Raw genomic sequence first — 16091 nt, forward strand, 5'->3', positions numbered from 1 at the left:
TAGTTCTGCACTTCGCACTGTTGCCATGTACTTGTTCTATGGGTGTTGGCTGATTGTTGAGGTCTTCTCTCTATTATTGTAGGGTCATTACCTTACAATATAAAGTGCCTTGAGTCAGCTATTGTGATTTGGAGCACAAAACCTGTGGCTATAGAAGTGGTTAGAACACCAGTATTCAATTATTTGGATGGATGAGTAAATACTTTTGGAAATATAGGGTATATAAATAAACTTAAATTAAGTCAGGGGCAAGCAACCTGCTCCATGATCCTCGAGACTCTAGTTTATTTCTGCTTCTGTTTTATTGTTTGAGAAAGAAGTTTCAGAAAAAGCAGCAGAAATTTAAACCATTTAGGTTTCAGTAAGTTAAAAAAAAGCCTTTTAACATGGTTAATTTTATGTTTTAGTTCTATGTGGATGCTGGCAACTTAAATTGGGTAGACTGTGTACAACTCTATATGCACATATACCATTTGACCAGGTCTCTCTTTGCACAAGCATCCCCCTTTGCATTTGTGTCTGTTTACAAATTGAGCTCTGTGTGCTCTGGAATTTAAAATGTCAACAAACCCTACCTTTTTCCCTTTGTAACATGTACTGTGTTTCCACACTTATTTATTGTTGACTGTGGTCTTTAAAACATTATTTAGATCATACTGAATGACAAAGTCTGTTGTGATTTTTCTTTGTGTCTTGATTAGAATGTTCAATGTGTAAATTAGTGGGTTGTGTGTCTGATACCAACTAAAAAGACTGAAGTGCAACTGTGTTAAAACGATGCAGATAGTTGACCCTGGTTTCGGGGAGGGAAATATTGTGATAACGCTGCCCTTTGAAACTGCATTAAAGCCACATGACACTCTTTGATTGCTTTAGATTAGCAGGGCCACTCCTCTCACCTAGATTCCCAACAGGAAGGACTTTGAACACACAAAAAATCCAATCTGCTAATTCACTGAGGAATTTAAACAACGTATTCAGAGGAGCCTGCAGAGAGAAGAGCCTGGTTTACAGCTCAGGGAAGGGGGTGTTTCCTTTGTCATTCCCCCAAAACTTTCTCTGTGCTCAATTTAATTAGCGGTTGGTACACTGACGAGAGAACAATGAGGACAGCAGGAGTCTTTGTGTTTTTGCTGCTTAACGTGGTCATGGAAATAACTGGTGCTGTGGATAATACAAAGGGATCTAGTTCAGAAAAGTCCAGTCCCAAAAACAAGCTGAAGACAGAAGAGGCTGAACTTCCTCACACCAAGCCTGCAAGTTTTTCACAGTTTTTAGGCAAACTGCTCGTGGTGCCCATGGATGGGAGTCATTGGATAGGTCTTAAAGCCATTGCCCAGGAAATGGGTCGCCGTGGACACAGAGTTACGGTGGTGATGCCAGAGACCACCATGCGAATGGGCCCGGGGAAACACTATGACACTTTGACCTATCCTGTACCTTATGACAAGGCTTACATCGACTCTGTGATGTCCACACACAAAGACATCATGAAAAAATCCTCACAGCCTTTCATGGAGAAGATCAAGAAACGGTTCAGACAGTTCCAGGCCATTTCTTATATTCCGCACATCACTGCAGAGAAGCTGCTCTTCAATGCCAGTCTCATATCACACTTGTCCCAGCAGGTGAGTACAAATACAGAAGATGAACACAACTTTGGTATCAGCTGCAAAACCAACATTGGAGCTCAAGCTTTGCAAATTGTACATGGAGGGTCTTTTGCTTATACTGTGTAAGAGTGTTGGGATGGAGGTTCTCTTCTACAAGTTGGCAGTCCAAATTCTCATCATGTTGTACATCTATTAATGTAACTGTAGTGGTTGACTGTGTATAGTTCCTAAAATTTTAATTGTATATTATTATTAATAGACCCATGGAAAAAAAATAAAATAAAAAACCCACGCCACGCAGCCCACCCTGACACTAAGGTTTTACACATCAGGACATTAAAAGCTATATAGGCTTTATCAGGTCTCAAAATCGGGCCACTACAACTTCACATGAACTGTAAAACATATTACACCATGACCTTTATTTAAAACCTCTTAAGGACCAGATGATGTTTATTATGTCCTAATATGTAAAACCAAAGACAGGAAAACAGGTGAACTTTCTTTTTACCATATCTGTATGTGAACAGTGGTGGATGCTCATATTAAACTTAAAAGCTCAGGTCAGTACATGTGCAAGTAAACTGTAGACATCTAAATGCTCTGTTTCTGCAAGTGCTTTTTCTTCTCTTGACTTTGGATGAAGTCAGTGAGAGAAGATATGCCAAACATAAATGTACAACACTGGCTGGCGTAGCATGCACCTGGTGTTCAAATCTTCTGGTTATGAGCAACAGCCAATGAGGGAAAAAAGTTTACTTAAAGGGGGAGGGGCTATAAAAAAAAGCTTCGGCTAGACTGATGATGAACTCGGGGGCTGCACAAAGGTCCAATAAAGGATAAAAACTGAAGGAAACTGTTTCCAGGGCCTAATCCGTGGATCGACTTCCTCCGAGGCGTGGACGTCTATAAGCAGAGAATGTACCTTCACCTATCAGCAGAGAATGTCCCTTAGTCTGTAACACAGTCAAATATATTCTCAAGTAATATTCAAGCATGCCATTCAGCGTGTTAGTACGAGCTCGGGAGCAGCTTGGGAGAACAAGAAAACAGAGACTGCGTCAGGTTGTCTTCCCAAATTGACTCAACTTTATTCACAAGTACAACAGTTTATATAGAGGGTAAAATTCATGAGACAGCAGATTATCAGTTTAAACCAGTACAGACCAAGATAAGGGAGCGTCTTCCTGCCCTTGGGTGAAGAAGCATCCTTTGTGTAGTTTATCAGTTCAGCTACAATTGTGATTATCTCAGCGACATATTTTCAAGGCACAAAATAAAGAGTTCTTTCATTAGTGAATTCTGAAACAAACCATCTGGCCTTCAACAGGCGTCTCCTAAGAGATTTAGAAACGAATGTAGCTGAGGGAGTGATCTCTGTGGTATTTCAACCTTGTACCAGCCTGTGATTCTCACACATCAATTCTTGGGTCAAAGAGAAAAACACTGAAACAAAGGGGCCTTATTGAATGACAGAGTTTTCCTGCATAATGTCACTATAAAACAATATCCAGTAAATGCTCCCATGGTACTAAAATACCTAACAAAAACTGAACTGTGAATCATGCAATGCTGTCCTACTTTCAAATGAGCATCATAGGTCCAGTTTAGCCACTTTATACCTTTCTACCTACAATCTGTAAAATCCTCCATGTGTGAACCATGTATGCAAGACAGTGTAGTGCTGACACACAGTGGAAGATTGACTCCTCTCTGCTTTTCCACCTTCTTCCTGTTTCACGTTATAGGACTTTGATGCCGTCTTGACAGATCCCATGTTTCCCATGGGCTCATTAGTAGCTCGGAAATTAGGTGAGCTCCTCTGCACTCAGGTTATCTGTTTGCTTGTACACCTGCACATTTTCTCACCTATCATTACTCAATCACTTCCAGGTCTCCCTACTGTCAATCTGCTGAGAGGAATACCGTGTTACTTGGACATGAAGTCTGCTGGCTGCCCATCTCCGCCCTCATACGTTCCTCGCTATTTCACTGGATACACGGATAAAATGAGCTTCAAAGAGAGATTTATCAACACTTTGGTGAGCCAGGCGGAAGTTAGCATATTCAAGCCTTAAAGCACAGCTTTTCCAGGAATGTTATTTGCAATCTTCTTTCAGACAATGTATGGTCACGAACAAAACACTGTTCGTTTGTGACCATATTGATAAGGAAATATGTGCTGTACCTTCAAATGATCTTTCCTAAATTACTCTTCATACTTTATACTCACCTCATTTGTGGTCACTTTTAGTTACTTTTAAAAACACGATACACAACAATACATTATAAAACAATAAGCCTATCAGCCCCGTTTGATTTTTTTCTGAATATTTCATTTTATAAAATCGAATCAAATGAAAAAGTCTCTTTTAAAACTTGTTTTATTCATTTTAATTTTAAAAAAATTAAATTATATGCAAGAGTGTTTGACTTGAAGAAATGTGTTTAACTTTTAAACCTATTTTCTGCATATTCCAGCATGTAAAGTTTTAGTAACGCGGTAACACAGCGTAAAAGTAAAAGTAATCTACTTGCTTTTTTTGCAATCGTACTGCTTTAATTTACTCGTTACTTGAAAAAAGTCATCGGATTACAGTAATGCGCACTGGCGTGCACAGATAGAGACGAGGTGGTGCTGAAGCACTTGCCCTTTTGCCCTCAGTCCAAAAAAGTGCCCTTTTGAAAGACGTGATTTTTTTTTTTTTTAAAGCTGCGCAATTTAAAAAGGTGTGAAAATAATGGCTTGATTTGTGCCCCTTCTTCAAAGACACCCGAACCCTGTCGCTTTTTCACTGTCACCGTGTCACGTGAACACGCTTGCAGTTCATTTGCTGTGAGGCGTGTAGCAGCGGCATGACATAGGACTACTTGGAGTAGGCATAGTAGGCTAACTATAGCGACAGGGAGCCACGGCGGACAACACGGCAGCTCTTTCCCTTCCCAACCAGTCAGGTAACCCATGAATTGAGTGAAATTATTCTGTTTGCCCTCTAAGACCAACCTGCAATTGTTTTGTTGTGAAGTAGCCTGTCAGAAACTGCACATGACAAACTTTGCCAGCTTGCCCCCTCCATCCATCCATATGGATAAACAAAAAAACGACACATTTAAAATGTAACCTAAACCATTTAGGCAACCCCCACTCTCCATCAATTCCGACCTGATTGTGACAGAACAGTGACGTTGTTATTGGTAGTTTGAAGGGTACGGTGTTGGGGGTGGTGCATGTTAAAAGTTTTGAGAAGCACTGGTTAGACATGTTAATTTTTTTTGGTGTAACATATTGGCAACATTAACACATTAATTTGCTAAAGGAAAAATAGGCAGTTCCCAATTGCCTGTGAAAACGACCATTCTGCCCTGTTCTTGTAATGACCACAGTCAGTCTTATTCGTTCTCATACATTTTGGTCTATTTATTTACTAATTTCAGCAAGCATAATGCCTAGGAAAGAGAGGCTGAGAAAGGAGAAAGAAAGGGATCTACAACAGGCAGCCCAGGGAAGCAGTTCTCTGCTCTCCTGGATGAAAGCAAAGGAAAATGAAGATGAAAGGGCAGAGTCAAGGGCAGAGTCAGGTTCTATTTTAATGTTTTAATGTAACCTGCTCCTTGCAGTTAATTCTATTGAAAAATCTTAAAAGCTGTTCACACTTAGTTTTTAATGAACTTAATCAGCAGGCATTGAGCTAACTATTATTTTGTACCTACGAAAGTTATTTCTATGTTACAAGACTTGCAGTATGGGTTATTATTAAAACTATCTGTTTAAGCTTATTATTATGATAAATAATAATACTATTATTATTATTATTGTTCCATTGTAGTCAGTCACAGCAGGGAAGCAGCTCTATGCCATCTACCAGCATAGCAGAAGAGGGAGATATAGAAACAGATGAAGCCGCGACCAATGCAGCAACAGGTTCAGTTAGGCCTACAGACACTGATGTAGTGCTCTCTGAAGACCACAATGAGGAAGAACAGATCGATCACATAATGTCAAAGTTAGCAGCTTTACAATACCCAACAGATCCAACACACATCCATACATTTAAAATAAAGCGCAATGACAGATACGTTTCAATGTGCTGCAATGTGGGCCCATGTCAGCCTGATATACCTTACCCAAAAACTGAGGGGAGATCATTCCAGAAACAGTGGTTTTCTGCTAATGTGTGGCTGGAATACTCACCCACTGCTAATTCAATGCATTGTTTTAGTTGTCGGCTTTTCCTCTCGGATGAAAAATGTAAAAGCAGAACAGCCTGGACAACTGATGGCATCAGAAAGTGGAGTACTGCTCTTGAAAAAATCAAACAACACTCCAGCGCAGAGATGCACATGACAAGCATGGTTAGATGGATCAATTTCCAGAAAAAGGCCCTTCAGTCTGCATTTGATGTTTCAGACGTAAAAGGGGTGGAAGTTAGAGAGCGAGAGAGGCAGACAAACAAAGAAATCCTGACAAGATTAATTGACCTAACAGTGTATCTTGCACGTCAGGGACAAGCATTCCGAGGTCATGATGAGAGTGAGTCCAGTGATAACCGTGGCAATTTTCGTGAATTAGTCAATGTATTTTCCCGCTACGATAGTGTGCTGAAAATGCATTTGGAAAAAATTGCCACAGTTAAAGCCACCAAGACAAGGCCCCAGGTGTCACTGCTTTCCAACAGAAGTCAAAATGACATCATTGCAGCACTAGGAACTTACATCAGGAAGGAGATACAACGTGAAATAAAAGAGGCTGAAATGTATTCCATTCTACTTGATGAAACCTCTGATGTTTCACACAAAGAGCAAGTGTCATTTGTTGTGCGATATTTTCATCATATGCAAATAAAGGAGAGATTCATCGAAGTGTGCAATGTTGATACAACTACAGGCCAGGAGCTGGAGAATACAGTGTTCTTGCTTCTGCAAAAGAATGGCCTAGAGATGAAGAACATGTATGGTCAAGGCTATGATGGAGCAGCCAACATGAGTGGCATGTATAAAGGTCTCCAAGCTAGAATCCGTGCACACAATGAGAAGGCCCTCTATGTGCACTGCAAAGCCCATTGCCTCAATTTGGTACTAGTGGAGGCATCAAAGTCCAGCAAGCATTTTGTGACATTTTTCAACTTGGTGGAGAAATTGTATGCCTTTTGCTCAGGCTCCCCAAAGCGTCATGCTGCCTTGGTCAAATTTCAGGAGTCTCTCTTTCCTGGACAACGTGTTATGGAGCTCCAGCAGCTGTCAGATACTCGATGGGCTTGCAGGGAAAAAGCACTGAAGGCACTTCAGAGAAATTTGAAAGCCATTTTGATGCTCCTTGATGACATCAGTGACAGTGACCCACCTAACCTGGCCCAAGGTGATGCTCAGATGTACAGAAATGCCATTAATTTTATGTTCATTCTCTGCATGGAAATCACCACACCAGTATTCGAAGTCACTGCTTTGGCATCAGATTCTCTGCAGGAAGAAGGGTTGGACCATTCCACTGCCTACAAGGTAATTGATGGTGTGCTTCACACATTGCAAACCATGAGGTCTGAGGAGAAATTTGGAGAGATATTTAGATGTGCATCAGAGAAGGCAGAGAGTTTCAACATTCCAGTACCTACCGTGGTGCCTGGTCAGGAGAGAAAGCGGAAAGTTCCAGTGCGTTTCCAACACAGCACCACAGTGTCTCAAGTAGGTGCTCAGTTTGAGTCAGTGGAGGCATATTTCAGGAGTGGTGTATATTTCACCTTTCTGGACATCATGACTGGGGAACTGAACAGGAGGTTCAAAGGGGACAATACTGGAAGCCCAACGGCCAGAATCATTCAGTCCTTCCAGCCCTTAACTGTGCATGCTAACTGGGTAGGCCCACCAAACCCAGAAGCCATTGAAGCTGTCCACATCCTCTGTGAATTCTATGGAGAAGATGAGGACCAGCTCAAAACAGAATTAAAGGTCTTCCACTCCAGCTTTAGTTCAAAAGACCTCAGAGAAATATTTCTGATACTGAGGGAAAACAATGGCCAGCTGATCTTTCCTGCCTTTGTCAAAATGATTCAGATCTACGCAACACTACCAGTGACAACTGCGACAGTTGAAAGATCCTTTTCAAAGCTAAAAATAATCAAAAATAAACTAAGAAGTTTGTGTGGAGAAGAAAGGTTGTCTGATCTCCTCTTGTTGGCCATTGAGAAAGATGTGGAGATCGATTACAACGAGGTCATCAACATCTACAAAGACATGGCACCAAGAAGGATGCTTCTTTAGAGCAGTACACTCCATTTAATGGACACTTGAGAATATGTATGTATATAGTTTAGAGTTGGATACAGATTTTATCTTTTTGTGGTGTGATTTTTGATTTTTAGAGAATGTTTTGAAATAAAAGTCAAATTGCATTTAACCTGTGCGATTTTTTTTATTATAAAAAGAAAAGGTTTTCCACATATGCAAAAAGTGCCCTTTTTTCCCCCTGGAGCACTTGCCCCCCAAAATGTCTGTGCACGCCACTGGTAATGCGTTACCGTCAATCTCTGCTTACAATGAGGTTCATTTGGGACAAACTAGTATGTCAGTGTTATTACTATTACAGTACGTCTTAGTTTTTCTGTCTTCAGTTTTGGTGCTGTATTATTGTCCTGTAATGCCTCTGACCCACAGGTGGCATTGGTGGAGCCGCTGTTTTGCAAACTGCTGTATTGGCGCTTTGACCAAATAGCCCGTGATTTCCTCGGAGAGAACGTGGGCGTGGCTGAAGTGCTTTCAGACTCTGATATCTGGCTGCTGAGGTAACACATGGAACGTCTGTGTATTGTTGACATTTGCTGCCTGCGTGAGTGTAAAAAACTAAAAAACTGTTGCTGTATTTAAACAGGAATGACTTCACGCTGGATTTCCCACGCCCACTCATGCCCAATATTGTACTGGTTGGTGGAATCAATTGCAATGTGAAACATCCTCTGCCCCCAGTAAGACTTTATGAGTTTTAGACTCTAAATGCATTTATGAACATTCTGATTGACACCACTTACCGTAGGACTGTAAGACCAATCAGGTAAGAGTGATAAATGCAAAGTACTTAAGCAAGTTTGTGTTTTGTCAGGATCTAGATTCCTGGGTGTCTGGAGAGCACGGGTTTGTAGTGTTCACTCTGGGCTCCATGGTGTCAGATCTGCCAGAGGAAATCACCTCTGTCTTTCTGGAGGCCTTCAGACAGATTCCACAGAAGGTATATCAGCATACAGCTTATCTTGTGTTATAAATAAATACAGCTAATCTTAATCTACAATAAAACTATGACAGGTCATATGGAGATACACTGGAAAGGTTACTGACAATGTCCCGGAAAATGTGAAGATGATGAAATGGGTCCCACAGAATGACCTGCTAGGTGTGTGTCTGCAGCAGCACATCCTGAAATGTGAAGCACGCTGATGTGTCACATATCAAAATATCTGATATTTCTGCATGTTTTGTGTCGTAGCTCACCCGGGAGCCCGTGCATTCATCACTCACGCTGGCTCACATGGTCTGTTTGAGGGACTGTGTCACGCCGTTCCCATGCTGATGGTGCCCCTGAACGGGGATCAGCCGGACAACGCTGCGAGGATGGCCAGCAGAGGTGTAGGAATCGTGTTGAACATTTTAGACATTAATACAGAAACTCTTCTGAAGGGGCTGAAGGAGGTCATCAATGACAGCAGGTGAGGGAGTCAGCAGACGGCTCACATTCAACCAAAACTTTCCATTTTGGTCTACAAAATGTTTTGTTTTTTTTTTCAAACAAGCACATCTTTAGCAAGCAGGTGACAGTCATGGGGGTTCTTTATGGAACATGAGGGGTTTCTATTTGCAGGACCACCGTGCACACCACAAACATCTGAAGATAACTGAATGCAAAACTTTTCCAGGTGCCTGTGTATCATGTGGTTTTTAGACTCAGTGAGACTTTCTGACCTTAACCCAACGTACTTGCCCTCTCATTTCACAAATGACTATTCTATGTGTAGTCATGATTGCAGCTACATGAGGTTGACTCCTTGGTGGTCATGCACACCAAAGAGTGTAACACTGGACCTGAATTTCCTGTATTAGCACAGCCTGACTTTTATCATTTTTTCCAGCCTCAGCATCAGAAACTCTTTTACTGATGTCCTCAGAAATGTCCTTTATTTGTGCCTCAGTGTATTTCTGAGTGTTTTGAATATCAGACTTGGACAGATCCCTGTGCTTTAAACTAAAACAGGGTATAGGCTTTTACTTTCCCCCTCACAGGTATGCATTGAGTGACTTTTTCTTAAGTAAATAAAAGGTCATCATTTGTTCAATTGGGTCCACATCACATTAACACAAGTCCTAAAATTAGATAAACCTGATGGTGGTCACATTAATTGCAAAAAATAAAAAACTCTAACAAACCTTCACTGTACCATCTGTTCTTGAAAGAACTTTACATATGATCTAACTCAGCTCTCTGTCATTTAAAAAAAACCTGCCCATTTATCTGTGTTTTCAGGTACAAAGAGAACGTGAAGAAGCTGTCAGATCTTCATAATGATCGGCCGTCGGACCCGCTTGAGCTTTCAGTGTATTGGACAGAATTTGTGATGCGGCATAAAGGGGCGAAGCATCTCAAATCGGCTCTCCATGAACTCTACTGGTTCCAGTACTTCAGCCTGGATGTAATAGTGCTGCTAACTACTGTGGTGCTTGTCTTTGTAATGCTGACAGCAAAATGCATGAAGCTATGCTTCCGTAAAGTGAGACGAAAGTGGAAGCAGGAGTAAGGACAGTTTTTTTACTGGAAGTACTGTGATGTTGTAATTGTATTCTCATCACGGTTTAAAGGATGTTTTGATAAAACATCAGTATCAATAAAACCTTAATGCAAAATGTTGATTACATTCTAATTGAATACACTTAAGAAGCCTTGTGTGATCACAAAGATATTTAATCTAGAGAAAACACAGAATATAATTAGATTCCATTACATATAATCTGGGGTTGAGGGGCAATGATGAGCATTAGTGGCCACCCTTCTTTGGAGGGAACATGGTGTACTCTATAGCCAGAGCTACAGTAAAGGCAGCAAAGCCCCACTTGAATCCTCTCAGCAGAACTTCTGACAGAGTCACAGCACGAGCGAAGCCGCCTGAATACCTCCACGCCTCGTTGCTGCAGAGAAAGGGAAAGTGACAGGAAAGAAAGACGGGCAGCAGTGTCAGATCACACAGAATATAAGGAGATGTCAGAAATATATCATACATGGGCAAAAATACTGACCGTGCCCATGGGTCCTTCAGACCCCGTGCAGCCAGCCTCTGCTGTGTGAACTCCAGTGGCGTTCCCTGTGTCTTCCACTGTCGCCAATCTGGCATGGAGAGCTTGCTGTGGCCGTGGTCACCTCCCATACTGGAAACATAAGCAAACAGGCCATTTTTTTAACCTTCACCTTACTGGCAGACTTTGATTTGCTTCTTGTGTCATCTGTGTTTTACTTAATGAAACACGCTCACTTTCAGTAGGTTCAGCAAATGGCAGCAGCTCGCTTAATACAAACATGTTCAAACAGAGGAACTTTTATTTTAAAACAACAGGACAAAGTTCATTGTGACCAAATCTGCAACTTATTTCTGGTATCTGGGTGTAATCATGCAAATGGTTAATGTATTCAAAGGATGATTACATGAAAGCCACAAATAAGCTTAAGGAAATGAGTCCTGTCATTCTCTGTGAAACTGTACAGTAACTCTTTCTGTCTGTGACAGGTAAACACGCCTGTCAGGAATAAAAATCCACTTAACCTAATTTTTTTATTATTGGTTTTTTAATCACTGTTGTATATATAAAACTTTACATAAAATCTCATACTATAAGGCTCACTGTGTGCCTGTGGCAGTGTTACTTTCCCTATGCTGTTTATTTATTGTAGACTTTACTATGTTTATTATATAACCTGCTGCTGTAACACAAACATGTCCCCTGTGGGATCAATAAAATATCCGTTATCTGTCTATCATCCCCTTTAGGGTGCTTAGCTGTAGATAAAAAGTTAGTCATAAAATTTAAGCTTTATTTACATTGCACACTAAAATTATTATGCACTATCGACTTATTTAACAAAGGGAACAAAAGCGCGAGAATCATCAGGATAAAATCTAGTGACTGTAACGACTATCGAGTAAATTCCGAATTATTAAAGATGTGTTTAAGTGCCGTGTATTTATTCAGTCCCACAAGCCATATTTGCTGCTAGGCTAAACGACACAAACACAAAAATGTTAACCTCGCTATTTACACTTCCTCGAACAAAGTTATCAGCGATTAACTCTCTTTAAATAGCCAACATTATTACTGTGTAGCCTGTCTGGTTAAACCCACCGACCTATTAGAGGATAATATGTAAATTAAACGTCAACTTCACACATACAAGGAGGCTAGCATTACGTTAGCAATGCATTTCTGTTTGCAATTCTTCTAACATTTTCAAACGCCTCTTCCCTGGTGAAAATATTGCTTTCCTGTCGCCTGGTGTGAGAAAGAAACACAAACGACTGTAATACAGAAACACCGAAGATTTTAAAGAGGAATAAATTCGGTACCTGAACAATTGTTGTGACCTCTGCTGCTGGGATAATTGTTACGACAGTTGATGCAGGAATACGGCAAATTATGGCACGGCATTAGGGACAAAACTCCATAACGCTTTTTTTTCACTTTTAAAGTCACGCTGTTTTGTTTTGTTTTTTTGTTTGGTGCCCGTGATCAACAAAATAACGTTATTTAATTATAAACATATGAATAATTTTCAACATCAAACACAGAACAACTACATAAATCCACAATCTAAATATATTTACACTTAATGACACTTATTATTAACATGCGGTGTTACCATGCTGAAACAATTACTATCGTCTGAATTTCTTTTTGTATTCCTGGCAGCCAGCTGCAAGATAGACATTTCATTTGCAAATGATTAGATGGTCTGTGACCACAGGAGAAAAAATGTCTGTACACTCTGCTGTTTGCACACAGGCCAAAACTGTGAGAGCCGTTTGTAATCATATACATGCTGTCGAGATCTTACCTCTATCTATATAGCGAGGATCACATTCTTTGGTTTCTCAAGTGCATTTAACACAATTAATCAAGAGCAGATGCAGGAAACGTTTGACATACTACATGCCTTCTATACCTTCTATAATACAAAATATCTACCAGGCAGAAAATCAATTTCCATATATTATCATTATTAGTAGTAATACTAATAGTAGTGGCGATTTCATATTCCTGTCAACTGCTGTAACAAAAGAATTTTCCTAAATATGGCATAAAATATTTTTCATTCCATACGTTCAATATATGATCAGACATCTTTTTAGACTTTTTTATGAGATAATGAGTTCAAAGCAGACAGAGATGTTAAATCAAAAAAGAAAATTATATTGTTCTGTTTTACAGTTTTATTAAATTTTACTCACAGACTTGTTGACAGAATTGGAGAGAAAAACGATATGTACATTTCAAAAGTTGCATGTTACAAATCTTTACTTCTGGACACTTCTCGTACTATTAATTACATACAATTACGTGCAAATTCTTAACAATCAGTCACACACTACAAATACAGACTTTCTAACCAGGCCAGCACGGTGTGCTTAACAGTGTTTGTGGCTCAGAGTCCACAATGCCTTTTGGCTTAGGGATTTTGTGCTCTCGCGGGTCCCATGAGTAAATCAGAGTTTGCTTTTTGGGTCGACCAGTTCATTCAGAGCATCCAGGTTCTCCCCCTCTGGAGCTTCAGGCCATGCACTGTGGTCTGGAGACAAACACAAGAATTTAGCTCCTCGTACTAAATCTAATATATACTGGGAAGACTACAGTGCAGTTGTGTTAGAGAGCTATACATACTCTGTATCTCCCACATGGACTTATACAAACTTTGTCCCGCATCGACCTTCAACGTGGCTCCAGAAATGTAGGAAGCAGCAGGAGAGAGCAGGAAACACACTGCAGATGAGACCTGGGCAAAGACGGCAATTCAAAAATTGGTGATTACAGCTGTGATTTAACCTTTCTCCTTCTATTGTATGGCTTCACAACTACTTCTTTATATCCTCTAATACTGTTTATGGAGCACTGTGAGACCTTTGTGGTCTGGCTTCAATTTTTTTTAACAACACCAAGGGGAATTTTCAGGAGACTCTTTTTTCCTCTAACAAAGCTGGGAACTGGGTTGCAAACCTCTTCGGGCACTGCCAGCCTCTTCGCAGGAGTGAATGGAACGGACATCTTGAAAAGATGTGGTCCGTACTCTTTATAGTTCTCCATCGCTGTTTTGGAAAAGATTGTACCCTGCAGCCAAACAGAGAGATGAAAATCATGCGCATCTTGAAAAACTGAAACAAAACTGATTATGTGCTGAGCTGTACGCACAGGTGCAACAGCGTTGATTCGGACCCCCGAGGCTGCCCACTCGATGGCGAGGCTCTTAGTTAAGTTATCCACCGCTGCCCTCGCTGCTCCTGTGTGGCTGTCGAGGAGGAGGAGACACACCACGCAGCAGGCAATTTAAAAAAAAAAAACAACAACTATGTGACGTTGCACATTCGTGTGTGAATAATGAGGGAAACTGTTCTTACGCCATGCCCGGAAAGCCGTTCCACATGTTGGCGATGATGCTGACGATGGCGCCTCCGTGCTCCTTCATCCATGCTGTGTAGACTGGAGGGGAGAACAACAACGGTCACGCTGAGAGACCAAACCACAAACACCAAAGCCTGTGTTATCTGTGCCCGGCTCACCCTCCTTGCAGCAGTGGAAGGTTCCTGTCAGGTTGGTGTCTACCACAGCCTTCCAGCCCTTAGAGGACATGTCTTCTGCAGGGCTGCTGAACTGACCTCCTCCGTTGTTCACCAGAAAGTCTATACGGTCATATCGCTTCAGTACTGATGACACAAGAGCCTTCACCTTCAAATGACAGAAAGACAAAAAGAAAATCAGCCACTTACGCACTGAAACGAGCAGCAGATGCAGAGCTGCTCACCTCCTCCTCGCTGCGGATGTTACAGGGCACAGCAGTGACACTTGCAGGACTGGAGGGAGGGATTTTCTGTCTCATCTCCCGAGCTGCTGCCTCCAGCCTGTCTGCCTTTCTGCTGGAGATCACCACACTGCAGCCTGAAGACCAACAAGTGAGCCACGAAAAACAATTACAGCACTTTCCGAAATAAAGCTTCGAGTCAATTTACTGTGAAACAACACTGACAGCCACCAGATGTTTGGTGTTTCCAGCTGTTAGCGAACACTCACAGCCACACTTTCACAGTGTCCCTGCGCGCACTTGACCGAGGGACTGGTGCGACTCTTACAGACTTGTTTGTATCTGTGTCGAAGTTCACTTGCTGTCACTCAGCTGCTCCTCACTTCAGACTCTTTGCGCTACAACAACTATTAGAACTCACTCACCCAGCTCCAGCAGCTCCGCAGAGATAGCTTTACCGATCCCGGTGCCTCCACCCGTCACTATTGCAACTTTATGGTTGAACAAGCCCGGTCGGAAAACACTGGAAGCCGCCATGCTTGTTTCTGGTAGTGATGTGACGTTCTGTATCGAGGCTTGTGCAAAGCTTGTGTCGAGTAATTTAGGGGGCGTTTTCGCGATGCGCGTATCGAGGCTTGCTTCATTTATGGGAGGAGCTGAAAATGATGACGTCCGAAGCCTCGCTGCCCGGCTGTACCACGTGACTGGTTCATGAAGTGGTTCGAACTTTGCCGCGAGCTATGACAGCGATATAAACCCCTCAGACTTCATTCAAAATGTGGGTGTTTGATGGAGAGTTGCGGTTAGTGAGAGTTTGGAGACAGTTTGGAGGTTTATGAGAGTGAGGAGAGAAAGTCAGGAGAGAATGGAGCCAGCTAAGAAGAGGAGGATGTCCTCCCCTGTGTGGGAACATTTTGATTTTATTCCTCCCAACAAGGTATGTAAATTTCTACAGAAGATGTATTTTCATAATACTGATGGTGCAATAAAACTTATGTTAAGCTGTCTGTACTCTTGTACAAGGTGAAGTGTTTGCTATGTGCCAGGGAGCTGGGATATAACAACAACACCTCATCCATGCTTAGGCACTACAGAGCTTTGCGTGTGAATAAGGGGAACACCGATTGTGGAGCAAGACCAGGTGAGCCATCAAATGTCATGATAATATAGCATGCTGTAATGTTACTAAATGATATAACAATATTATACAATGCAATAAGTGACATGTGTGATATTTATATTTGTGCTTTGTCTTTATTGTCTTTCCTCAGGAGAACAATCTCAAATAGATGAAGACCTGGTCAGCATGGTGGTTGAGGACTCCCAGCCATTTAGCATTGTGGAGGACAAAGGATTTAAAAGATTTGTTAAAACATTAAATCCTAGCTATGTTCTCCCCACTAAAAAGGCCATAAAAGCAGTGGAAATTTAGTTTTTACAGAATA

The 16091-nt window shown here is 41.4% G+C and overlaps 3 protein-coding genes and 1 long non-coding RNA gene across 5 annotated transcripts; 2 read left to right on the plus strand and 2 right to left on the minus strand.

Moving 5' to 3' along the window:
* Nucleotides 1–917: 917 nt before the first annotated feature.
* Nucleotides 918–10493, plus strand: LOC101479487 (UDP-glucuronosyltransferase). Its single transcript, XM_004565412.6, has 9 exons — nucleotides 918–1628; nucleotides 3362–3425; nucleotides 3507–3655; nucleotides 8262–8389; nucleotides 8476–8569; nucleotides 8704–8829; nucleotides 8904–8991; nucleotides 9085–9304; nucleotides 10117–10493. Exons 1-9 carry the CDS (start codon nucleotides 1104–1106, stop codon nucleotides 10385–10387), a joined length of 1665 nt encoding a protein of 554 aa, XP_004565469.3. The 5' UTR covers nucleotides 918–1103; the 3' UTR covers nucleotides 10388–10493.
* Nucleotides 10494–10530: 37 nt separating this feature from the next.
* On the minus strand, nucleotides 10531–12346 carry ndufb3 (NADH:ubiquinone oxidoreductase subunit B3). The gene is made up of 3 exons (XM_004565414.4): nucleotides 12203–12346; nucleotides 10884–11012; nucleotides 10531–10775 (listed from the first exon to the last, which is right to left on the minus strand). The coding sequence occupies exons 2-3, from the start codon at nucleotides 11009–11011 to the stop codon at nucleotides 10625–10627; spliced, it is 279 nt and encodes a 92-aa protein (XP_004565471.1). The 5' UTR covers nucleotide 11012; nucleotides 12203–12346; the 3' UTR covers nucleotides 10531–10624.
* Nucleotides 12347–13049: 703 nt separating this feature from the next.
* Nucleotides 13050–15253, minus strand: LOC101480248 (peroxisomal trans-2-enoyl-CoA reductase). Of its 2 annotated transcripts, none has more exons than XM_014409577.2 (8): nucleotides 15072–15253; nucleotides 14650–14783; nucleotides 14408–14573; nucleotides 14246–14327; nucleotides 14040–14136; nucleotides 13848–13958; nucleotides 13515–13626; nucleotides 13050–13422 (listed from the first exon to the last, which is right to left on the minus strand). In XM_014409577.2, exons 1-8 carry the CDS (start codon nucleotides 15181–15183, stop codon nucleotides 13340–13342), a joined length of 897 nt encoding a protein of 298 aa, XP_014265063.2. In that variant the 5' UTR covers nucleotides 15184–15253; the 3' UTR covers nucleotides 13050–13339. The 2 variants fall into 2 exon arrangements, with proteins under 2 accessions (XP_014265063.2, XP_076732885.1); XM_076876770.1 differs by lacking the exon at nucleotides 15072–15253 and adding an exon at nucleotides 14916–15064.
* Nucleotides 15201–16046, plus strand: LOC143413549 (uncharacterized). Its single transcript, XR_013094150.1, has 3 exons — nucleotides 15201–15583; nucleotides 15670–15787; nucleotides 15918–16046. It is a non-coding gene; the product is annotated as an uncharacterized LOC143413549 (long non-coding RNA).
* Nucleotides 16047–16091: the final 45 nt, after the last annotated feature.

The sequence above is a fragment of the Maylandia zebra genome, linkage group LG18 (genome assembly GCF_041146795.1).
Source record: "Maylandia zebra isolate NMK-2024a linkage group LG18, Mzebra_GT3a, whole genome shotgun sequence".
Lineage (NCBI taxonomy): Eukaryota > Metazoa > Chordata > Actinopteri > Cichliformes > Cichlidae > Maylandia > Maylandia zebra.

Coding starts and splice junctions, on each gene's coding strand:
- LOC101479487 (XM_004565412.6), top strand. CDS start 1,104: ATGAGGACAGCAGGAGTCTTTGTGTTTTTGCTGCTTAACGTGGTCATG. Junction 3,426..3,506: donor ATTAGTAGCTCGGAAATTAG/GTGAGCTCCTCT, acceptor AATCACTTCCAG/GTCTCCCTACTGTCAATCTG. Junction 8,570..8,703: donor TGAAACATCCTCTGCCCCCA/GTAAGACTTTAT, acceptor GTGTTTTGTCAG/GATCTAGATTCCTGGGTGTC.
- ndufb3 (XM_004565414.4), bottom strand. CDS start 11,011: ATGGGAGGTGACCACGGCCACAGCAAGCTCTCCATGCCAGATTGGCGA. Junction 10,776..10,883: donor CTGAAGGACCCATGGGCACG/GTCAGTATTTTT, acceptor CTTTCTCTGCAG/CAACGAGGCGTGGAGGTATT.
- LOC101480248 (XM_014409577.2), bottom strand. CDS start 15,183: ATGGCGGCTTCCAGTGTTTTCCGACCGGGCTTGTTCAACCATAAAGTT. Junction 14,784..15,071: donor TGCGGAGCTGCTGGAGCTGG/GTGAGTGAGTTC, acceptor GTTGGTCTTCAG/GCTGCAGTGTGGTGATCTCC. Junction 14,328..14,407: donor CTTCCACTGCTGCAAGGAGG/GTGAGCCGGGCA, acceptor TCTCCCCTCCAG/TCTACACAGCATGGATGAAG.